General features: G+C 43.0%; 2 protein-coding genes across 10 annotated transcripts; one reads left to right on the plus strand and one right to left on the minus strand.

Moving 5' to 3' along the window:
• Nucleotides 1-1,217: 1,217 nt before the first annotated feature.
• On the plus strand, nucleotides 1,218-13,353 carry ENPP5 (ectonucleotide pyrophosphatase/phosphodiesterase family member 5). Of its 4 annotated transcripts, none has more exons than XM_041426183.1 (5): nucleotides 1,243-1,324; nucleotides 1,907-1,944; nucleotides 3,163-4,032; nucleotides 7,127-7,303; nucleotides 8,809-13,353. In XM_041426183.1, exons 3-5 carry the CDS (start codon nucleotides 3,168-3,170, stop codon nucleotides 9,177-9,179), a joined length of 1,413 nt encoding a protein of 470 aa, XP_041282117.1. In that variant the 5' UTR covers nucleotides 1,243-1,324; nucleotides 1,907-1,944; nucleotides 3,163-3,167; the 3' UTR covers nucleotides 9,180-13,353. The 4 variants fall into 4 exon arrangements, with proteins under 4 accessions (XP_041282116.1, XP_041282117.1, XP_041282118.1 ...); XM_041426184.1 differs by having other exon boundaries at nucleotides 1,265-1,324; nucleotides 1,860-1,944; XM_041426182.1 differs by lacking the exon at nucleotides 1,907-1,944 and having other exon boundaries at nucleotides 1,218-1,324.
• Nucleotides 13,354-15,092: 1,739 nt separating this feature from the next.
• Nucleotides 15,093-23,152, minus strand: ENPP4 (ectonucleotide pyrophosphatase/phosphodiesterase 4). Of its 6 annotated transcripts, none has more exons than XM_041426161.1 (4): nucleotides 22,984-23,152; nucleotides 20,463-21,327; nucleotides 19,370-19,540; nucleotides 15,093-16,956 (listed from the first exon to the last, which is right to left on the minus strand). In XM_041426161.1, the coding sequence occupies exons 2-4, from the start codon at nucleotides 21,283-21,285 to the stop codon at nucleotides 16,592-16,594; spliced, it is 1,359 nt and encodes a 452-aa protein (XP_041282095.1). In that variant the 5' UTR covers nucleotides 21,286-21,327; nucleotides 22,984-23,152; the 3' UTR covers nucleotides 15,093-16,591. The 6 variants fall into 6 exon arrangements, with proteins under 6 accessions (XP_041282095.1, XP_041282098.1, XP_041282096.1 ...); XM_041426164.1 differs by having other exon boundaries at nucleotides 22,973-23,152; XM_041426162.1 differs by having other exon boundaries at nucleotides 22,967-23,152.
• Between the last annotated feature and the right edge of the window lie 620 nt (nucleotides 23,153-23,772).

Here is a 23,772-nt window from a genome sequence, read left to right on the forward strand (position 1 = left end):
ATAATAGTTTTGTACACTGCCATGAATTGGGGTGGGGTTTGTGTACATACACAGGACATGAACTTTGGACTCAAATGTTTAACACAGATCCTCAACCAGGAAAGGTGGGAAACCTAGCTTGGATTTTTGTCCAGTTCATCAGTTTAGATTCTAGTGAGATGGTGAAGGATAAATTCATTTTTATTCCAGGCATAGCTGTGGGTCTGGACATCAAAAGTTGGGGAAAAGCATCTTCTGGGAAGCAAATGGAAAATTTAGAGCCTCAGAAAACAAGAGGAGGAAAAAAAAAAGGCTGATAGAAAAACAGCAGAATCAAAGACAATTTAAAAATTATTATTTCTAACTGAATAAGCACTTCCAGATATCCAGAGAATAAATTTTACTCCTTGTTTTACAGTCAGCCGAGCCAGCCCTGCCCAAGCTCTATGACACGCAGTAACGCCCTTACAACCCTTGTGACATCTGGGCAAGGGCTGTACCAGGGAACACCACCCAAGGTCACCTCACCTGTGACCTCGGGCTGCTGGTGACAGCAGCTGAACCTGAGCCAGCTGTGCCCAGGTGGGCAAGAAGGCCAAAGGCACCTGGGCTGTGCCAGCCATGGTGTGGCAGCAGGGCCAGGGCAGTGACTGTCCCCTGTGCTGGGCACTGCTGAGGTCACCTCCAGGGCTGTGTTCAGTTCTGGGCCCCTCAGTTCAGGAAGGACATTGAGGGGCTGGAGCGTGTCCAGGAAAGGGAACGGAGCTGGGGAAGGGTCTGGAGCACAGGTTTGATGAAGAGCAGCTGAGGGAGCTGGGAAAGGGGCTCAGCCTGGAGAAAAGGAGGCTCAGGGGGAATATTCTGGCTCTGCACAGCTCCCTGACAGGAGGGGACAGCCAGGTGGGGTCGCGTTCTGCTCCCAGGGAAGAAGGACAGGACAAGAGGACACGGCCTCAAACTGAGCCAGGGGAGGTTTCGGCTGGACATTAGAAAGAACGTCCTCACAGAAATGATGATTAGACACTGGAACAGGCTGCCGAGGAATGCCGTGGAGCCACCGTCCTTGGAGGTGTTCAAGGAAAGACCGGACATGGCACTGAGGGCCGCGGTTCAGCTGACGCGGTGGTGCTCGGTCAAAGGCTGCATCCGTAATGTCAGAGCTCTCTCCCGATCCAAAAAACGCCGTGCTTCCGTAACTCCGCAATTTATTCTGTAATTCCGTGTCCCCCTCCCGCCGGGCCCGCCCCGTGCCGTCCCGCCCCGCACGCTCTGAGTGACGGCGCCGGGGCCGCTCCCGGGCGGGGCCGGGCCGGACCCGCTGCTCCGCGGCCCCTCGGCCCCTCAGGTAACGGCGGCGGCTCCGGGCTCGGGGGGGGGGTCCGGCCTCCTCCGGCCCGGGCTGGTGGCGGTGCGGGCGCTGCATGTGGGGAATGGCGGCCTGGGCTCGGTATTCGCGTGTGCTGCGCTCCGGCGGCCGCCGAGCGGGGCCCGGGGCGCTTCTCTGTCTGTCTTGTCCGTCCGTGTGTCCGTGTGGCAGCTCCTGCCCTTGGCAGGCCGGTGGGTTCGTCCCCCCAGAGCCCCTCGGGTGCCCAGAGTTTTGTGGTGCCGAGTTCGGCAGAGACCCAGGTCCGGCCTCCTGCAGAGACTGTGTCCGCGGGAGAGCAGTATGAGAAGGCCTTGGGAAAAAACCAAACCAGCCGTCATTTATTATTTATTTGGAGCATGCAGTTAAGGAATTAGAATAATAGAATTAGAGATCATGCTGAGATCATTAGTCATGTAAAATTCAGAAGCAGAGACTTGATTTCACTTGAGAGGTCTTCAATCCATATTTGTTCCTCCCCAGAAGGGGAATTTATGGGCTATGTCTAATTTGGCAGCTGGGATTCCAATGAACACAACATTGTGTTGTCCCTTCGTCCTTCAGGTTCAGCTGGAAGAAATCCCCCATCAGGTGGATCTGAGGTAATCCGTAGCCTTTGGTGTGTGTTGTTTGCCGAAAGGGGAATTAAGTCTCTGGAATGTCAGTTTGTTCTTAGCAGAACTCAAGGCCTGGATTTTAATTTTGAGAGACACACAAGTTTGGTGTAACATTTGACTGCCTGCAAGTTGCAGAATTCTATAATCACATAATGGTGTGGGTTGGAAGGGACCTTAAAGCTCATCTCATTCCAACCCCCTGCTATGGACAGGGACACCTTTCACCAGCCCAGGTTGTTCCAAGCCCTGTCCAACCTGGCCTTGGACACTTCCTGGGATGGGGCAGCCATTCCATTGTTGCAATGATGTTCAGATGCTTGTTATACCATAACTTCTTATATTCATTAGGATATTTATGTACTCTGAGTATTAAGATAGGATTATTGGTTGCAAATTCACTGTTTTCCAGCTGAATTTCAGTGGTGATTGAGTCCCAGAGGATTGCTGAAAATGGGAACCTAAAGGGAACTGTAAGGAATATTGCTACTGCCCATATGCAGGGATGGATTGAGCAATATCTGGTTTTGTGGTTAAATTGTGCTCTTGAACAAAAAGTGAGGAATATTAGCATGAAATTTTAGGTCAGTTGCAGACGGGGAAGTTCTGTGTGAGGGTTCTTACAGAGATCTTGATTTGAGTAGATATCTGAGTTTTGAACAAGAATTTGTTTGGGAAGAACAGGAGGAAACTGGGGCAGGGGAGCACAAGCCAATACAATGTGAAATTATGTGTCATATTTAGTCAGATAAGGACATAATAAGGACTGTTAGATGAGAAATTCCTGTCATAGCCAGGAGGAGTCAAAATCCTTGAGTCATGATCAGAATTAGAATCACAGAATGGTTTGTGTTGGGAGGGATCTTAAATGTGATCTTGTTCCAACCCCCTGCCATGGACAGGGACACCTTCCACCAGACCAGCTTGCTCACAGCTCTGTCCAGCCTAGCCTTGAGCACTTCTGTGCATGGGGAGCCACAGCTTCTCTGGACCTGTTCCAGGGCCTCACCTCCCTCACAGTAAATAATCTCTTCTAATATCTAATCTAACCCTTCCTTCTGGTAGTTTGAAGCCATTCCCCCTTGTCCTGTCACTGCATGCTTTTGTAAAATGTATCTTAGAGTATATAAATACATAAGGAATATTTTAACCACTCATTCTTAAAACTAAGTTATGACTTTGACAACTTTTGCCTCTGCTCAACAGATGCCATGTTGCCTCAGAAGAGGGGACAGGTACCTTCCAGAATAGCCATGAGCAGTTATTGGAAAGTCCTGGGAATTTTCTTGCTCTCTCTTCCAAGTGCACTGTCTCTCCAGCCAGCCCAGCCCAGGGTGCTGCTGGTGTCGTTCGATGGGTTTCGGTGGGATTACATCTACAGAGTGCCCACTCCCAATTTTCACTATGCCATGGAGAACGGGGTGCACGTCAGGCAGGTGACGAACGTGTTCATCACCAAGACGTACCCCAACCACTACACCCTGGTGACCGGGCTCTATGCTGAGAGCCACGGCATCGTCGCTAACGAGATGTATGACCCTGTCCTGAACGAAACCTTCTCCCTGAACAAAATGAACACCCACAACTCCAAGTTCTGGGAAGAGGCCAGTCCAATATGGGTGACGAATCAGAGGGAAGGACACAAATCTGGTGCTGCTATGTGGCCTGGAACAGATGTGAAGATACATGGAGTTTTGCCTACACATTACATGCCCTACAATGAATCTGTTCCCTTTGAAGACAGGATAGCAAAGCTCATTGAGTGGTTTACATCAGAAGAACCCATCAACTTTGGTCTCCTGTACTGGGAACAGCCTGATGAGACGGGACACCTTCTAGGCCCAGAAAACCCACTCATGGGAACGATAATCAGTGACATCGACAGAAAACTGGGATATCTCATTTCTGAACTGAAGAAAGCAAAGCTGTGGGATGTGATAAATGTCATAGTCACAAGTGATCACGGAATGTCACAGTCGTCCTCAGAAAGGCTCATTGAGCTTGATCAGTACGTGAGCAGAGAGCTCTATAAAGTCATCGACCACTCCCCCACAGTAGCCATTTTGCCAAAAGAAGGTAGGAGCTACAGCAGTAACATTCCTGAGGAGGTACTTGAGTATCCAAACTTTACAGACTGAATTGGTGGTAGCAGCACTGATGGCAGTAGGACACCAGCCTTGAACAAGGAGTACTTGCAGGATCCCTTTGTTATTTTTCTGGGCTCTGTCAAAAGCCTGGATTAACTTTCAGATAAGAAAAGGGAGCAAATCTGTTTGCTGTTGACTAATATTGCCAAAGATCCTTTAGTCCTTGTGAGAAGTAAGATAATCTAATGGCATTATCAAGGCTGAATGGCGCTCTAGGTAGATAACACCTGAATGTTACATGTCTTGCTTTTCATCAAGATGCTAAACCATAGTGGAAGAATTATATTTCTAACTCAAACAGTAAACTGAGAACAGATGGGGATCTTTGATAAAAAGAAAGCCTCTCTTGGCTATTTGATTGGCTGCCAGCTATTGTAGTTCACTTGAGTTTTTTCCCCGTCGTGCTGAACAGCCAGCCAGTTACATTTATACCATTTTTATTAAGATAAAGATGGGCAAGAACAACGTTGGAATAAAAATCTGAAATCTGCTTGCAGTCATCTAAGGGTTGCTTGAGGTGTCAGGTGTATGTTTAATGTCACTAATGCATCTGCTTTTTATTTTGATGACCAAGTATTGTAAACTACTTGGTGCAAAAGTGTAAACCTGAAAAATAACACCCCTGCCCACACAAAAAAAGTGCTAATTTGGAAGTTGAATTTCAAGGTGACCTTCTGGAAAGGTGTTTTTAAAGAATTGTGTAACATTTGCATCAGTAATGGATAGATAGCATTCTGTATTTAATGCCTAAGCAGGGAGAGTATTTTGCAGAATTAAGTGACCTGTAAGTCACTCAATTAAAGCATGAACAAATGTGTCTTGTCATTTTTAATTTGAAGAATACTCCAGATTCAAATGTGAGTATGCCCAAACTGAGGTCTCTGCTGCCTGAGCACAGTCAGGCCCTGTAGCTGGTTGCTTTTTCTCTCTGTGGTGATAAAAGAGCCAAGTTTGGAAGCTTCATCCCCACAGAGGCAAACGGGTTGCCCAAGATGTTCTCATTAGCAAATAAAGAAGCTGTAAAAGTAAACTTCAGTGCTGACACCTCCCTAATGCAGTAAAGGAGAACTTTAAGATGCGTAACTTGATTCTCCTGTCTGCTAAATGCTGGAAAGAAACTGTCTCTGCTGCAATTAGATGACAGAACAATAAAAAAGCCATTTCAGTGGATTTCAGAAACAGCTTGGATTTGATTTTGCCCAGAGATTCAGGTATTTATTACACTACCAATAAACAAGAATTAGTTTTGAGCACAGCTAAAATTCTTTCCTTCAGTGGTACCAGATGTGATTTTTATTACAAAACAATGAGTTTCACTGTCAGTTCAGGTATGAACTAATATGTGCTTAAGTACATAACACTGGTTCTTCACCTGCTATTCAATTTGTCTTTCTTAAACCAAGGGAATGGTAAAACTTAGTGAGATTGAGGAAAAGTTTGAGTGCTTAAAAATGCAGCAATTTATTTTAACTGTTTGGCTGTCTATTGCTTCCCCAAGAGATAGATTAAAGCCATTATTTAACAATGCTGGTGTATTTGTGTGTGTGGGGAACTAATTAGATGTTCACAAAGAAGCTGTACCTGTACCGCAGCTGGTGATGCTGGCCTTTTTCTTGCATTTAATATAAATATATTAATTCAAATCATTAGGTTAAAATCAAATTTGCTATGTCTGGGGCTTCTCCTCCCTGCCATCCCATATAGAAAGCTGGCACAGCAAAATTCACTTTATTACTAATATAGTCCTAGAAATGCTGCATTAGAGTCCCTCTTCTTGTTGCTGTAACTATCTCTGATATCTTTGCTTTTGCTGTCTCATCTTGACCTTTGTTTTGTTTCTTAATTTAGTGATTCTTTTTTTTTTTTCTGGTGCCAGTTTGACATAAGAAACATTAATGTGTTTCCTTCAGAATGTATATATTAATGTATTTTCCTTCAGAATTTCTATACAGGATTCTGGGAACTGAGGGGAAAAAAGAAAATGGTTTCTTTAGAAACATTGGCCACTTTCTCCCAGATTTTTTTTTCATTGATATCTATTCAAAACTCCATGGATACTGGAAATGGCAGTCTGAAAGGGGCCTGCAGACACACTGTGCAATTCAGCTGCATGTGTCACACAAATACTTACCTAAGTCAGAGAGCTGAGGGTTTGGTGTGTCACAGGAGTCTGTTGTGTGCACTCCATGGCTCTCAGGAATCTGGCCTTAAGTGGAGGATTTGGTCAGATGTCAGTTCCTGCACTTGCTTTTGTGTTCCTGGCTGTTTGTTCTGGTTCCTGCATTCTGTGCACTGGTGTTCCAGCCAGCTTGACCAACTGGTTGTGGCTCTTCAGTGGCTTTTACTGGAAAGGCAAGCTCAGAAACTGGAAATAAGCAAATAAAGAATTGAGGGTGGAAAATGCTTATTTATTCAGTGTCAGTAGAGCTCTTGAGGGTTGTGCTCACTGTGACTAGGGAAGGGAAAGGAGCAGGCACTGGGAATACAGAGGAGTAGCTCATGCTGTTGGCTGTTATTGAATAATAAAGGAAAGCAACAAACTGCTTTAAAATAGATGAAAAGTGTCACTTGTCACATCCAGCTAGGTGACAGAATATGGCCTAAATGAAGCCATTACCTCACAAACAGGTTTAGGAGGTGTCTTCTTGCTTTCAGGCATTGCACAAAGCTAGAAGTGTTCGGTTCTTTTTTCCAGGAGACAACTGAATGCTTCCTAATTCATTCCTGTGAGAGGCTTACATTCTGGTAACTGAGAAATGAGGGATTTTTCTAAAATTAGCAAAGCAGCTATTGCTTGGGAACAGGCTGTGAAGTCTGGTGCTGAGGGGGATCTTACTGTGACTGAGGCTCTGGGTTTCTCACAGGACCTTCTGTGCACACACTGTTGTCTCTTACAGTTACAATTCACTTGTGGGAAAGTGCATTTTGCCCTCTTCTTTCAGCTGTATTTTAACTACTGATGAGTTCAGCAAACACATTGATATGTTTAATTTTTGTCTTTTGTCTCTTTTGTTTGTTTGAAGGCAAACTGGATGAGTTATATGAAGCTTTGGCCAACGCTCATCCCAACATGACTGTATACAAAAAGGAGCAGATTCCGGATAGATTTCATTACAAACACAACAGTAAAATTCAGCCCATCTTAGCAGTGGCTGATAAAGGATGGGAAATTGTACAAAACAAGACTGATGGTTTTCTACGTAAGTATTCTGTCTTTACAGTGTTTTGCTGTATCTTCCGAGGCAGGGACCTTATGTGGTACTTTCTCTCCTAGTATCAGCAACCAATGTTCATTTAAATTTTTTTTTAAGGCTGGGAAGGAAATCTAAAGTGTGTGAAATTATTTAACAACAATTTAACAACAATTTAACAATTATTTAACAACAATTATTTATAATTTTTTCTCCTGATGGGATGGGAAGCACCCTAGTGTTAGGGGAGGAGGATCTGCACTTACGGTTTCTGTAAACATTGCTGAGAAAAGATCAATCACATGTTTTAGTGGCCCCATACTTGAGGTCTTTCAGGATGTAGCAAACCAACAAGCACTTCCTGAGAGATTGAAAAAGAAAGTTGCGACTGAATGTGTTGAGTAGAGAGTGAATAGGGATGTTTTATCATGTTTTACTTATTTACTGGAGAAGGGTTGGGTTGGAAGATACAAGAACATTTTCTGAAAGTTCTCACTTCGTCTAGATGCTACACTTAGAGTAACCTCTTTCTGTTGCTACAAAGAGTCTTTGGATATTGTGTTACTGCACACCGGTGATTTTTGTTTGCCTTGGATGAAAAAAATGCATTCTAGGTGATTTGGAGGAATAAAAACCCCCAACACTTTGAAGTTCCACACTTTGCAGTTTTGAGATTTATTATCGATAGCATGGCGACAGTGAACTGTAACTTCTTGGTAACCTAAAATACAGATGTTATATGGTTGGTTCTTACATTTCTAATTGAGAACCTTTTGAACTTTGCTGCTGGTTATGAACCTGAAGAGTGTTATCAGCAAGACTTAACAAGATTTTCAGTAGCTGCTGAGAGCACCTTCTTGTGCCTGTGTGTTTGACATGTTCCCAGTTTTTAATGCCCCTGTCAGGAATGGGTGCTGGACACCCACCAGTGAGTTCTTCCTTGTTGAGGAGTTGATGGTGCACAAAATTGGACAAAATGTCAAAGTGTCTCCTTGGAGTCACATGGACAGTCTGACTCTACGTGTGTGTGGTTGTTTTTTTTTTTTGTTTGTTTGTTTTTTTTGTTTGTTTTGTTGGTTTTTTTTGTTTTGTTTTGTTTTTGTTTTTTGTTTTGTTTTTTGTTTGTTTGGTTGGTTGGTTGGTTTTGTTTTTTTTTTTAGAAGGGAATCTTCTATTCTATCTGGACCAGTTGCAAAATTGGAGTTTTTCCCTGAGGAAAATCAAGGAAGTGTGGGTGTACACAGTGTGCCACTGACAATGCTGTTGTTGCCAAATGAGCTCACTTTGTTTTCCCTCTTTGTTAAATAGTGCTCTCTGTTGTGGGTTTTTAGGTATTTTCTCTTTGTAGTTCTGAGATTTGGTATTTGCTAGGAGACTGTCAATTTGTGCTGTCAATCAAAACAATCCTCTCTAAGGATGCTGTGCCTTTTCTGCATTCTGCTAATTCTAGAAAAATGTTCAATGATTGTTTTGCAACTTTGGAATATTGACCTTTATCTATCTTTTATTTCTAGTTGGTAATCATGGATATGACAACACTGTACCAGAAATGCATCCCATTTTTTTGGCAGTTGGGCCTGCTTTCAGAAAGAATGCCACCAAGCAATTCATGAATGCTACAGACTTGTACCCCTTACTGTGCCATCTGCTTGGCATCAGCCCACTGCCCAACAATGGTTCCTTCAATGCTGTGAAGGATATACTTGCTGAGAAAGTTCCTGGAGCCCGTAGAACAGATTCTTACTCCACTGTGGTAGGAGTCTTCCTGGGCAGCTTGCTTGTTTTGGTTTTTACTGCAGTTTTTGTTAAGCATTTTGTCCTTGCCCAAGCAAACTCCATGCAAATCCGACCCACAGAAGCTGCCCAGCCACTGCTGCAAGATTAATAACAGCTGGGATTATTTCCTGTTTGAGGCTTAAAATAAGCCTATACAAAGAAAATAAACAATGGAGGTGGATTAGCATGAATATGTGGAATGAAAGGAGATGGATGCTGATCCGTTGGTACTCTGGGGCATGTACAGACCAGGGATGGAGAGAGAGCATGTTGCTGTTTCACACTGCAGCCACTTCATCTTCCAGGGCTGGAAGATATCCTGGGTAAACCTGGGAAGCTCTGTGTGTATGTAGACCTGTAGTGACAATAGACCTCAAATACCTTATTATGGCTGTTTTTAGGAAAATAACATCAACTGGGGTGCACTTCACAGACTATTAGATGATGATTTCATTTCTCACCCTCTTTTTTTGTTTTATTCTTTGAGGGTTTTTTTGAGTCTCTTTTTTAACAAGTGACTGAATGTTACTAAACTTCTTTGTTAGTATTTTTTTCCCTGCCCAAGGAAGCTTTTGCACAGATCACCATTACAGATAACTTGGTGAGTTAAATTCTGCAGGAAAGAACATGATTATTCAGCTAGGTCATGCAGTGCTAGGTGTCTTAAGTTTAGAGTTACATATATTTCTTCAAATTACTGTGTTAACTGTAGCCCCAAAATACAAATCTTAAGTAGTATTGCCTTTAGCAATCAGCATTAAACTGCTTGATGCTTAAAACTTAAGTAAATAAAGGTTTTTACCACTTCAGATATGATTTCAGGTAAATGTAAGTCTTTACTTTTTTAGATTTCCTGTACACTGCACTAAATTTTCTAGGAGCTGGCAGGATAAAGACATATCCAAGCACCACACCTGTATATCCAAATGGAGTATTTTCTATTTCTGTGGTACTAAGGGAGGTGAATAAGTTAAGGAACAAGGATGCTCAGGCTGGTTTCAGAGTGTTGTCAGGCTCGTCCCTGGTCTGCTACTGGAGATTCTGAGTTTGACTTGTGAGTTGTGTTTTGTCTGCTCTGTCTGGGTAGGCCTTGGAATGTGATGATCAGGATTACACATGCTGTTTAAGGGGCAGAGGTATAAATCTTAAGCCATAAATGTTCTTCAATCTGAAAAAGCACACTTCAATAATAAAAGAAAGGTGTAAGACTGGAGTTTAATTTTCCAGAGGAAAACCTCTGTCAGGGAAAAATATTAATTCTGAATCAACAAAAGTACATATTCTCATTTTGTGTGGCAATAAATCTTCTTGCTAGTGTAGCTGTGAGGTCTTTTTTGTGAGCTCACTTAAATGGTGAGAATCTGCTGACTAAATTTTGTATGAAAAATGTTCTGAAGTGAGAAAAGTTGTCTATTGTCAGACTTCTCCCCTTCTCCCTGTGAGATCGATAGTATTTCTCAGCACTTTGTTGCTGAGTACAATGCCTGAAGGAGAAAGAAACTTTCAGAATTAGTGCAGAAGTAGCAGACTGGGTATTTTTGAATGCAGTTTATGTCTGTATCCACAGCCCCCAGCAGAGGGCAAGGATGGGAACACCTCGGCTCTGCCAAACCAAGGGCATGACAGTCAGTACTGCAAGGGGAGGGCTGGGGTACAAAATTCCTTTTGCTGGGCTAAATTCCAAACTTAATGAAGATCTCTTGTGTTCCTCTGTGATGCCAGGGACACTTGCTTAGCACCAAGCTGTCTTGCAGGCAGATGTGGGCATTTCCAGAGGCCACATTTGCGTGCAGCAAATGCTTCAGAGGGAAGGCAATGAAATAGCCCACCTTAAGGGTTATGCTGAAAGTTCAGCTGTAGAAGTAGCTTTAGGAAGGCAGGAAAAATGCAGGTCTGTTTGTCCCTTGATTTGGGGACAAACAGTCTGGATCTGTCCCCCCCCTTGATTTGGGGGATGTATATGAAATCCTGTGAACTCCAGCTGACTCTGTGCTGTTACTGTGCTGTGAACTGCCTTGCTTTCCTGCATTGCCATTTTCTTAGAAAACACTGAAGGAAAATGTCTGTAAGGCTGATTCTTAGTGCAGCTGGCCCTTAGCTGTGCCTGAAGTTGAATTTGCTGGCACTGGTAAATGTGAGTGCTGCAGGGGCTCCAGCTGAACCACGACACCAGGAATGTGTTCACAGCAGTTTTCAGAGACCAGGGAAGTCTGAGCACAAACCCCAAACCTCTGAGTTGTTACCGATCCCTTCTCTACCCACGTTCCAAAAAGTGGATGGCACACAGCAAACTGATGCACTGAGTCTACCTTTTCTTGCCTATTTGCAGCTTAAAAATGAATTGTAGCACAACCATATTGTGTGTTTAAAGGAAGACCTTCAGGCTTTGATAAGGCAGTAACAGTGACAATTGTCATAACAATGCCACAACCCTCACCTCTAGCTTCTGCACTCTGGAACATGTTGTTTTAGTAGAAATTCTTCTTATTGCAGTAATTTCATAGCAGTGATCATGGCAGATGTAACAATAACTGGGTTGTAATCTCAGAGCTTTTCCTTGAACTCCACTTTAATTGTGGCAAGTGTAGTTCTATCATCAGGTGAAGTGACCTCGATTTTAAGGAGGAGGCAAAGTTTGTCAGTGTTGATCAGTCAGTTGGGACTTATATTTACCTGCCCAAATATGCAACAAGGACAGAGCAGTAGGTTTCCTCCAACAAAGGGTTTGGTAACAATAATATCAGAATAGGCTGGGGACACAAATGTGAGAATTGTTGATGTCGTTGTTCTGTATTGCACTGTGAGACCCTTCTTTGAGGAGGGCAAACCTTTGTAAAAAAAAAAAAAAAAAAGAAGGGAATCTTGTAGCATTTGGGTATTTCAGATTAGGGTCAAACATTTCCTTTATTCTTAGCATGTTCCTCTTTGGTAGTTCCTTTTTAGGACATTTGCCCAATTGTTTTAAGTTAATGGATGTGAGCTTAATGAAATTGAAAGCACAGATGATGCCACTGGAGAAAAGTAGCAACTTTTTCTCTGATGTGACATTTTGTCAGACACCTTTTTGGGTGGGGGGGGGATGTGGGATTTGGTTTCTGTGTGTATTATACTTTCTATGATGTACATTCAAGTTTATTGAAAAAGAGAATTCGAGTACACAGTGTACTGCTTGTAACTTAAACTTGGAAAACAAGAATGATGCATGATGTGTTTCATTACTGATCTGTGAAGCATACAGGTGTCAAATGTTTTCTTTGTTTCTTCTTGTTTGGAAATGCTGAAGTTAAAAGACATCTTTGCTATAATGCTGTCAAGCATGGAGTGCTGGCTTCATTTAAAACACTTTTGGAAAACAAACTTGAACTGGGGGATGACTGGGGGAGAATGGTTTCAACTTGTATGCATCCCAAATATTCCTTGGACTCTGAAAAGTGTATGCCTTTGTTAAAAATAACAGGAAGTGTGATAGAAGTTTGGAATTTTAGGTCACAGTTCTTATGTAAGAGACTTCTTGTTTCCTACCTTGCTGCCATACATGGAAAAAAACAGCTATCAGTTACCAATAGTGGGAATCCAGTTTCTTTTACTAAAAATTAAAAAAAAAATATTTTAAAAATCTTTTACTAAAAATTAAAAAAAAAAAATCTTCCAGACTTTCTTGGTCAAGAGCTGCAGTAATACTGCTACAAGAAATGCAGTCTCAAAAAAAAAATAATTTAAAAGCAGAAAAATCAGATTCATTAAATCACTTAGGTTGGAAAAGTCCAACCATTAATCCAGAACTGCCAAGTCTGTTGTAAGATGAAATGTTGTACAAACTGACTTTTCATACAATCATAGAATAGTTTGGGTTGGAGGGGACCTTAAAGATCAGCTCATTTCAACCCCCCTGCTCCCCTGAACTCTGTCAGAAGTGTGAACAGCACAATTTTGACCTGCATATGGGGAAGGGACAAATGTGCAGTGGTTGGGTCCTGTTGTTTTGTAAAATGGAAATTTAACAGGCTTACTTCCCAGTCTTCTTCCCTGCTTAAATAATGCCATGGATGCTGTGTTGGCCACATCTATGCTGCTGTATAAACCTTTCATGGCATGTTTCCCCTACATTAAAGGTGATATAGCATTTATTAGATAGTAAACTACGAAAATTGTTGCAAGCACATGAAAATGATAAATTCAATAGTGGTACCAGCCTTTCCATAATGAAATCTTAATCTGAATCCTATTAACAAACCTCTGTTACTGTTTTTTTGCAATAAAAGATGCTACCATGTTACAGCAAACATCTGTCCCTGTGGTCTGGTCCTTGGAGGTACACAAAGTTGGTTTATTTTCACAGGCAGTGTGTAGGCAGCAACTTACTGAAAGCAGTGTTTCAGAGCTGTAGTCAGGTGAAATCAGCTCAATTCTGGAACTGTTTCTGTGATGCCAACGTCCAAAAAGCACAGAATCCCAGAGGGGTTTGGTTTTGGTTTAGGAACTCTCCCAGGGTGGAGAGTTCCGGTATGGAGGCAGTTAATGTAACAAAACATCTGCCTTCAGTGCTGGAAGTGTCACTAAACATCCCCTATTCCCCTCTAAACTGCAAACCCAGTTAAGGGTTAGGAACTTCCCTTGAATTAACCTGCCCTGTGTGATCACTGCTGAGTTGTGTCTATTTTAGCAAGTCACGAAATGTTGTCACAAACTATTGTCCCTTTATCACAGCCTTGAGGAAGCACAAGCCACAGCTTTGCTGTTCTTGTTCTGAACTAGCTGCCCAAAAAGAAATCAGCCACTGGCTTTCATGAGAAGTACTTCACACGAACCACAATGAGACAGTGGAAATGTTTTGTCATGTTTAAGGCTCTGTTGTTAAGAATAATCATCCTTAAATAAATCAATTTAATGTCTTAAAGACAGAAAGGTATTTTTTCTACGTTCTCTTGATTTGTACATGATCTGTATGAAACTGGATGTACAAGAGCCACTGTGAAACCCTTTGTGCCAGAAAGAACACTCAGCACCTTTACAGACTACACCACTTCTTTGGAAATGAAAATAATCAGCAGTGCAACTGGAATATAGTTTATCTTTCTTACTTAAAAGTTACATTTCCTCTTTAAACCCTTTCCACAGATGAGACAGTAGCACTGTCTCATCTTCCTGTTAAAGGGAGGAGGAACAGAGGGTGATAAGGATTCCCACCAGACGCAGCCACTCACTGGTTTCACAGCAGCTCAGTGCCTGTAGCAGTTCTCATCAGAAGGGGCTGCCTTAGAGCTAGGAGGAGAAATGCATTTAGACCTTGATTTCCCCAGCTGCAGCAGCATTCCTCTTTCAGGTCAGAGTTCTGCCATCCTGCTTCAGTCAGCATTTACAGTTCTGGTCACCAGAGCTTTGCTGGTAACTTTGCCACCTGCCTGGGAGGGGATGCACAGAGGAACTGAGAGCACATCGACCACTTGCTGTGTAACAGCTGCTGGGGGCAAGGAACAGAGTGGAGAAAATACTGTCCTAATCAGTTTTAGCTTCTAGAAAAGAACCCAAAACTGACAGGTAGAGGACAGCATGTTTGCCAGAAAGGTAAACTCAGTCAAGCCTTTCCAAATACAGGTGATGCACATCATCTCCAGTTATTCTGACTGACCCTCTGAGGACCCTACTCTGGATTAGAAGAATTACCAGAACCTAACAAAACTCTCTCCAACATAGGAATTGAAGCATCCTCCCTTTTACAGCATATCTAAGCATAGATTCTACCCTGCAACACATTCCCTTTGTAGTTACTCATTAACATGACCTCTTGGTGCATGTAATTAATTAATTAAAATATGGCAGGATGAGGAAGTGACTCTGTGTTCAGTCTAGCTAGTGCTCTAGATTATCAACAGGCTGAAATCCAGTACTCTGTCAGTAACAGCACAGATTTTTCAAGGGGCTTGAGCCTTTTTCAATTAATCTGAACTCTTTCAAGTTCAGATTAATTCATCGTAGTAAGTAATAATTAGAAGTTTGAAAAAAAAAAAAAAGGCAGAAGTGGTTAGGTTTTGGATTGTGTTTTTAATCAAGTACAATGGAATCCCTAGAGAGGAAGACACACATTACTAGAACTTCCACACATTTGTAAAACTGAAGTTTATTTTTTCCAGTGGGCAGTTCAAAGTAACCTTTTCCCTTCAAAGTTCCTGCTCCTTCCTTGCTGGATCACTAAAAGGCTGTGGCCAACATCAAACTGCAATGAATCTGAAGGTGTGAAAGAGAAACCCATTGCTACCAGGTACCTCTGTCACTTTATTTTTTAAAGCCATCAGACTTGTAGGAAAAAGACTTGATAACTGTAGTTCTCTTTTTGGATTAGCAGTAACAATTTAATCTCACTGAAAGATAATGAACCATTTAAGGATTTCTCAATTAAACTATTTTTTTATAGCAAGTTACTAGATAACCATTAACAAAAAATCAAGAGTTTCAATTAAGAGAACAGTTAGCTCTAGTCTTCAGCAGGAATTTGCATCGTTGTACCTCAAGCATTATAGAGAATTTATTTTTTAAGTTAAGATCTGCTACCTTCTTCCTTTAAATTTCCAGGGCTTAAAATATGAGTTTGAAATCCTTGCTTGATGACATGCATACCAAACTTTCAGTTTTTGCTTTTTAGCATAACAGCCTTCAAGAGACAATTATGACCTCGTACACAGGGCAGAACCACCTTTATCTCGAGATGACCTTCAGCAGAATTTACTCCTGAGAAATTTTTGATAGGGTTCAGGAGCAGTGATTTTACACTACAGCTGATGAAACTGGGTAATTCAAGTTCAAAGACTCCCAAGTTAAATTGACTTTCTCGAGATAAGGCAGTAGTGCCATCCCAGCTGGACCTCTGGATCTAAGTGATGCAGAGACACATATCCAGAAATATCAGAGCTACCTGCCTAGGCTTGTATGGGATGAACCACACAGTTTATTGCTCAAAATAGAAGAGATATGCACCAGTTCTTTAATCATTGACTTCTATTTTCTTTCTCAGAAATTTCTTGTCACATTGTTGACTTAGGGTAGAAACAGAAGTCTTGGATCTTCCCTTTCCCCAAATTTAAGGGCACACCAGAATACACTCTCTAAACAAAACTAGCTCCTAACTCTCAATAAAGTTTTTCTTTCCAACACAGGTGCAAAAACACTAAAAGTAGTCAATATTAATTTAATACAAAAAAGCAATTATGATTTACAAATATTAAAATTCCCTTTGTCTATCCTGGCTAGTCACACTCTGGAGTCTCCTTCTGAAAGCGTTCAGAGGCTTGAATGAAAAACTAAGCGTCCTTATTTTGTTAAGCATCTCTTCCAGTAAAAAGCCACCTGTTCACTATATGGTTATGAAAATATTTTTATATTACACTAGTCACACAAATCAGCAGGGTCGGGCTGTACAGTATTTTACACAGATAAAGTGCATCAAACAAAGAATGCCATCCAGTGCAAATTGAAACTGTTTTCCTGAAATCACAACGTAGGAAGCGAGGCTCGGCTCCCTCCGCGCTATCCAATCAAAGGATCATCGTCATCGCTCTGTAACTGGAGCCGGGCAAAGGGCCGGGAGGGAGCCACTCTGTTCTTGGAGATGATGATGATGCAGGTAAAAGTGCTGAGGACCATGAAAACCCCGATGACGATCCCGATGGCCTCAGGGACACTGATGCACCACTGGTCAGCCAGCAGGCACTTGGTGTTGGCGAAGGTGCCGTTGTGCGGCCGCGGGGCGAGCCCCAGCACGTGGCACATCATGGGGTAGATGTCCACGTTGTCCAGGCGGCCGTGGCTGGAGCCGCGCCGGAAGGCGGGACCGCGCGCGGCCAGGAACGGGTGCATGCTGGGCAGGGCGTTGTCGTAGCCGTGGTCCCCCACTGCAGTGGGGCAGAGCACTCAGTTACTGTCACAGCCTCTGCTGCAGAGCCACTGCTCCCCTCCCCATCTCCCCCACCCCCAAAGCACGTGTGCTAACCAAAGGTTAATGCACTACATAAAAGCAGTTGTTGGATCAACCATATAGGGAAGCCAGAGTTCCTTCCCTCTTCCCCCAAACCCCACAAGTCTTTTTCCATACTGGCCTGTCCCCATGGCTCTCTCTCCTATTAACCTCTTTTCCTTTCAGTGCTTAACATTTCCAGTGTTCCCCTTGCCATTCTTCATGCCAAAGATGAAAAGGGGGTTGCCATTCCACAATGACTCACAGTCGGAGAGAATGCAAATTTTTACTCCTCCTCCTTTTACTAGATTTTGGAAAGTCATCTCTCCTTGCAGAGTGCACTTATTAAAAATCAGGCACCTTTCCCTTGATAGTGTTCCGTTTGAACACATTAAATACCCTCAATTCATGCTTATCAGATAAAGTACTTCAGCTGAAGGGACACCCAGAGAGTCAAAACCAACAGACAAAGGATCACTGTGCCTCTGGCAGGCTCACAGCAAAACCTTTGTGGCTATAAGGTCAGGAGAACTGCACATGTGGTAGATTTTTAAGATGGACTATAAATAGCTAAAGAGCAGCTATTGCCAAATTTCCTAATAGCATTCCTGAAAAACCTGTCCAAGGTGCCAGAAGTCTCTCACAGCACAGTATTTGAGTAGACTGCATTTGAGTCAATTTCTTAGTAACAATGGAGGAATATCCCTGAGAACTGTTTCCTTGGGTGCGTCCCTGAAGTTTCTGATGCAAAACATCCAGATTCCAACTGATTATGTCACACTCACCACTTCAGTGAGCTTCCACTAGCCTTTTTTCATGTTTTCCACCATTCTGTTTGTTACCACATCTTGTTTGTTTTGACTCATGTTTCTAGATTGTTTTCCCTGCCTTTTACTACTTGTTTGTTCTGAACAGAGCTACTCCAAGTTCCCTCTCCAATTAAGTTCCCAGTTTTTCACCTCTGAAGTAGGATTCTGGTATGTGGAGTTACTGGTACACTTGGCAATCACTCTGCTGCCACTTTGTCCATGAAGACAATAAACCTTAAACCGGATTTTAGGCTAAAGCCTCCCCTGCCTGATTCTGGGAAGCCTTCAGAAATAGAACTGATTTGAAATGAGATTTACTTTAACTGATACAATGCTGTTCTTTATAAATATTCACTTACTAACTATTTTTAGGTACATGAAATTGAATCTAAGCAGAAACAAGAAAAAGAGAACTCTGATCAGAGAACACCTGTGCTACGTGTTGCCAAATTGAAGATAATTGTAGCAAATCCGTGCAGAAATTAAAATATAAATGCATCCTGCATTAAAAGCAGTACTTCTGTACAAATAATGAAAAAAACTGAACTCAATTCTGCAAAGGGCAGACAGTAAGATCAGCCCACTGGGTGTAACCAGGATTTTACTCCACTCAACACCCTGTGTCTAACAGCAGTCGTACAGGGAAGTATCCAGGAGGGATAGTCCTGACCTACCAACCAGCCTGAGCTGTTGGCTGTTCAGGAACTTCCCAGAAGTTGGTACTTTTGTATTTAATTTCTATTAATGGATTTTCCTACCAAGAATCTGTCCAATCACTTTCTGAACACACATATACATACACACACTGAGCCTTCATCTGCAACCAGAATTACAGGTTGAATTTTCATATTATTAAAACAAGGAAATCTATCTGGAATTTCTTCTTTGAAAGTCACTTTCATGTGACTGTTGCATTTTTTCTGTAAATTATTCATGCCTCTTGCCTGCCAAAAAAAAAAACCCTGCGTGTGGAACACCTGGAAATATACACACACATGCAAAAACATATATATGTATGTGTAATTTGACATTCTAGCAGGAAGAAAATGCACAGCTTAGCAAGACACTGAGAAGTGACACCTGTTGAGTTTTGTCTTTCAAACATGCTGCTGTGTTCCTACTATTTTTAGTATTTCCTGCCATTTATTTTCATTCCCTAGAACATGTACTGTTAACATTAAGTGTGTGTTGCATGCTTTGATTTATGCACCCCTACATATGTATTTTATATACAATAAAAACCACACTCCAGGGAAAGCTTGGGACAGCCTGCTAACCTGCCTAAGGTAACTTAGACTATTAAGTCAAACATGACAAAGTGTTTTAGCCAACAGAATATTCCCCATCACCTCCTCATCTGTTAAACACTCCAGGCTCAGGCTGAGAATGTTCTAGAAAATGCTGCACTATTCCTAAACCTGCACTATTCCTAAACCTGCACAGTGCCAGGACTTCCCTTGCCAAATGAGAACCATCCTGCAGCTGGCTGGAACAGAAAGAAGGCAGTTTACCCACACAAACCACAGAGGAACACACACTTACACTTGGAGAGGGACTCGTTCTGTACAATTGTCCAGCCTTCATCTGCAACCAGAATTATGGGCTGGATTCTCTTGTGATGGCGATAATGGAATCTGTCTGGAATTTCTTCTTTCAGATAAACCTTCATGTGACTGCTGCAATTTTTGAGTAAGTTATATACATCTTCTTTGTCTGCCAAGGAAAATATTGCACATGAAACAGCTGGAAATTAACTCCTGCTTACTACAATTATCTGTCATTAAACCCAAGATCCATTATTTCAAAGTAATTATTTTTTTAAAAACACATAGAAAAGGATTTTTTTCATGACCCTTATGAAATGTTGCAATGGTTGAGGTGAATTTCAAAATTTGCTTTCATTTTAAATCAGACACCTCCCAGATGTGGGTTTGGACCTACAACTCAACTTACCATCTGGGCTTGAAGTGCAAAATTCAAGCAGAGAACTCAAGAGAAAGCAATCACTCCCTCAATCCCCTCAAGCAGTCACTATTTTATCCAATGCAGTAATTTTTTTTTTTTTTTTTTTTTACTGTAGGAATCACTTTGTTCATTAGTCTGGCCACAGAGAGGCCAGCAATGTCATGATTTCTGACATGCCTGCTGGGGACTACTCCGAGACAAAAATGGAATTCATGGTACAAAATCTTAGGTTTCACTCCCAAAAACAGAAATGGTAAAATGATCAAAGTTCGGACTAGATTCTTGGAAATTTACACAATGACGTTTTTTACTCTGAATAAACACATGGGTTTATTTCATGCTCACTGTGAATCACAGCTGCACAGACCAAGAGAGCAGGCAAACTAAGTACCTACCTACTTTCTCAACCACCTGTAGCAGGGTGATCCTTATCAGTCACAGCAATTTGACAAGAAACTCTCCTTGTCCCACTGATTGCCAAAACAAACTTCCAAATAAAAATAAATCATCATTCTTTAGCTTACTCCTTATGCCAAAGTTTTGCAACATGAACTCCGTAAGTTTTGCAAAAGATTAGAACAGTCTAGCACACTCTGCACTTTTTAGAGGCAAGATAAGCAAGACTTAATTCTCAGTATATGCCTTAAAAAATAACCAAAGCCACACATACTCTGCCTTGGCAGCACTGCAGCAACAGGAGTCCTGTCTATCAGGGTGTAGTAATTGCGCCCGAGGCATTCATCCAGGACAATCAGCCTCTCTGCAGAACAGGAGGCCATTCCATGGTCACTTGTTATTATGACATTTACAGTGTCCCACAGGCCCGATGCCTTCAGTTTGTTCATAAGGAAACCAACATGTTTATCCACTTCTTCCAGCACTCTGTGCATGTTCTTGGTGTCGCCTGGGCCGTACTTGTGCCCGCTTGCATCCGGTTCTTCCCAGTAGAGCACAGCAAAATTGACCACCGGCTCAGAGCTGTTCAGCCACTCCACAATTCTCTCCACTCTCTCCTCAAATGTCACAGAGAAGTTGTATTTCATAAAGAAATGAGGGGTCATGTTGTTGATTTTTACATCAGTACCGGGCCACATTGCAGCAGCACTTGCTCCCTTTCCCTGCTGTTGATTTGTTACCCAAATTGGAACTGCATCATTCCACCAGAAAGGATCTGAATCGTTGAACTGTGAAAAATTTTTCTTGGCATCTGCATCATACATGTCATTAGCCACAATGCCATGGCTTTCCTCATATAAACCTGTCACTATGGTGTAATGGTTTGGGAAAGTCTTGGTGATAAAAACATTCGTGACTTCTTTTACAAGCACACCATCCTCAATGAACTCCTGGAGATGAGGAAGTTTGTAGGTTTCCAAGTAATCAGCCCTGAAGCCATCAAAGGACACGAGGAGCAACTTGGGTACGGAGTCACCAGCTGAGCAAGAACAACAAAGGAGGATTCCAGCAAAAAATAACATCAACATCGAGCTCATTGTGGAGACTTTGAAGTGCTTCCAGCAGGTAATCAGATGCACCTAAAAAATTTAAACAGACAAGGCATGTAACCAGAACAATTCTACTGTGACCAGTTTAACTAGCTATACATTATATACATCTTCCTTCCAGAGGGTAATTTCAAAACACTCAGTCTAAACAACCACTCAAGTCAACAGTGGATTTCCCTACTGACTTCAGAGGTTTCTTACATATTGTCACAGTTTTTCATATATTAAAACAAATGTGCAGTGAGATTTTTTTCCACTGAAGACTAAATGAAAGGAAGAATTGTTTTCTTTTGATCAGTTACTCCATTGTTGTGTGTGTCCTATTCCAATTCTCCATTCCATGACAGCAAATCAGTATTTTTCCTTATGTTCAAGCACAGGCACAAGCACTTGAACAGCTCCAGACCCACATTTAAGAGTTCTCTGCAGCCCTAAATTCTTATTACACATCACTGTTCATGTCAGAAGCCTTTTTCCTACTATAATTGTAGTTTTCCTTTTTCATCTCAGTTTCCCTTTTACGGTTTCCACCCTGCAGAGTTGCTGGAAGACTTTTTAGCCTTTCAACAGTCCCATTTACTCACTGCTCATTCCATACACAGAACTGCCAGGAGTAGCTTCTCCTTTCCTTCTAATCTGCTCTACATCTACCATAACAGCATTTAAACCTGTCCTTCTTATACCACACTTTTCTCTCTATAAAAAAACTCCAAAATTAATAGCCTTAGCTCTGAGGTAAGTATTTCTCAGCAAGGAATTAATGATTATGAGTGCCAGGTACAATCTATAAGCTTTGACCCTCCCTTAATGTATTACATGTGACTTAAGCACTTTGTTTAGGAAGCTACAGAACGATCCTCTCAGTCTTTAAAAAAGAGGAAGTGAAGCTCCAGGTTTCACAAAACCTTCTGCAATGTTGTCAGGCAGTGTATTTGCTTCTCAAGAAGAGCCCCGTTCCAGTAATTTTTCCATTTATATTTCTTTTATCCTTTATCTTCCTTTATGTACAAACAAGCTGTGATTTTAGGAGGCACAGCAGCTGCCTTCCCAACATTTTTAACATCAACCCTTTCCTGCAAACTCCTTAAAACGGCAGGTTTATTTTCGAGGTGTAAGGCGCTTTAATGTTAGCTGCAGCTTTAGCAGTGACGGGAATTCAAAGCACGGGAAGCCACCACCCGCCCCAGTCTCCAACAATTAAATTGTCTGCAGAAGATACAAAAGTTACAAGGATTGGAAAAGTCACAAGGATTGTCAAAAACAGCACCGAGGAGTTGGAGGACACGCGCCTTTTAAAGAAGAAAAAGGAGAAAAGAAACGGGAAGCGCAACGCGGCGGCGAGATCACCCCTTCGATGCTGTCAGGTGCTTCAAAAGCAGAGCCAGAGTTTTCCACAGCGCAGCAAGAGGCAAAGCCGCAGCGTGTTTTTATACACAAGTGGCATTTTCTAACCAAAAATTAACTCTGCCCCAGGCAAACCCAGCAAAGCAACCCAGCTGTGAAATACCACCAGCACTAGTCCACCTGCCCCCGAGCCTCCCGGCCAGGTTTTGGAGTCGCTCGGCTCGGTCAGAACGGAGGTTATCCCGCCTGCAAAGCGCTCACACGCGGCACCGCCGACCAACCGGGCGCTCCGGGTCGGTTTCCCCCGCGCCTGTCCCTCACCCGCACTCACACCGGGCTCACCGTCCCCACAGCCTCCCGCGGCGGGACAGCCCGGTCCCCGCCGGGGCCCCACCGTGAGGTCCCGCTCCGGCTCTGCTCGGGCCGGGACGCGCGGGCGGCACCGGAGGTGACCCGGGGCAGCGGGGGTGGGGGTTCAGCGCCTGCGCACCCGCCGCCCGCACAGCCCCAACCGGCAACTGACAGGCCTTGAGGGGGGGCGCGGGAGCTCGTCGGTGAGCGCGGCCTCCGCCCGCTGTGATTGGCTGCAGGCCCGCTGGCGGGAGATCCGATTGGCTGCGGCGTGGGGGGCTGGGATTGGGTGGGGGGGGGGGCGGGAAGTGAGGGGTTGTGAGGAGGCCGTGAGGGCTGCGATAGGAGTATGGGGGCAGTGGAGAGCTTCCAGTGTCCCAGGGTCAATTAGATGGAAAAGAGCTCTGAGACTATCGAGTTTAACCTCTGGCCGATCACCACTTTGTCAACTAGACCGTGTCTCTCAGTGCTGCGTCCAATCTTTTCGTAAACACCTCCAGGGACAGTGACTCCACCACTTCCCTCGTCGGCCCATTCTAATGTCCAACTGTTGGAGTACCCATTTTATGAAGTAATTATTCTTAATGTCCAACTAAAAACCTCCCGTGGTGCAGCTTGAGACTATGACCTCTTGTCCTGTCCTTGTTCCCTGGGAGCAGAACCCGACCCCACCTGGCTGTCCCCTCCTGTCAAGGAGCTGTGCAGAGCTCAGAAGTTCCCCCTGAGCCTCCTTTTCTCCAGGCTGAGCCACTTTCCCGGCTCCCTCAGCTGCTCCTCATC

The sequence above is a fragment of the Onychostruthus taczanowskii genome, unplaced genomic scaffold (genome assembly GCF_017590055.1).
Source record: "Onychostruthus taczanowskii isolate IOZ18803 unplaced genomic scaffold, ASM1759005v1 scaffold90, whole genome shotgun sequence".
NCBI classification, from domain to species: Eukaryota; Metazoa; Chordata; class Aves; order Passeriformes; family Passeridae; genus Onychostruthus; species Onychostruthus taczanowskii.

Coding starts and splice junctions, on each gene's coding strand:
- ENPP5 (XM_041426182.1), top strand. CDS start 3,168: ATGTTGCCTCAGAAGAGGGGACAGGTACCTTCCAGAATAGCCATGAGC. Junction 4,033..7,126: donor AGCCATTTTGCCAAAAGAAG/GTAGGAGCTACA, acceptor GTTTGTTTGAAG/GCAAACTGGATGAGTTATAT. Junction 7,304..8,808: donor CAAGACTGATGGTTTTCTAC/GTAAGTATTCTG, acceptor TTTTATTTCTAG/TTGGTAATCATGGATATGAC.
- ENPP4 (XM_041426161.1), bottom strand. CDS start 21,285: ATGAGCTCGATGTTGATGTTATTTTTTGCTGGAATCCTCCTTTGTTGT. Junction 19,541..20,462: donor TGCAGTGCTGCCAAGGCAGA/GTATGTGTGGCT, acceptor TTTCCTTGGCAG/ACAAAGAAGATGTATATAAC. Junction 16,957..19,369: donor GAACGAGTCCCTCTCCAAGT/GTAAGTGTGTGT, acceptor GCCCCACTGCAG/TGGGGGACCACGGCTACGAC.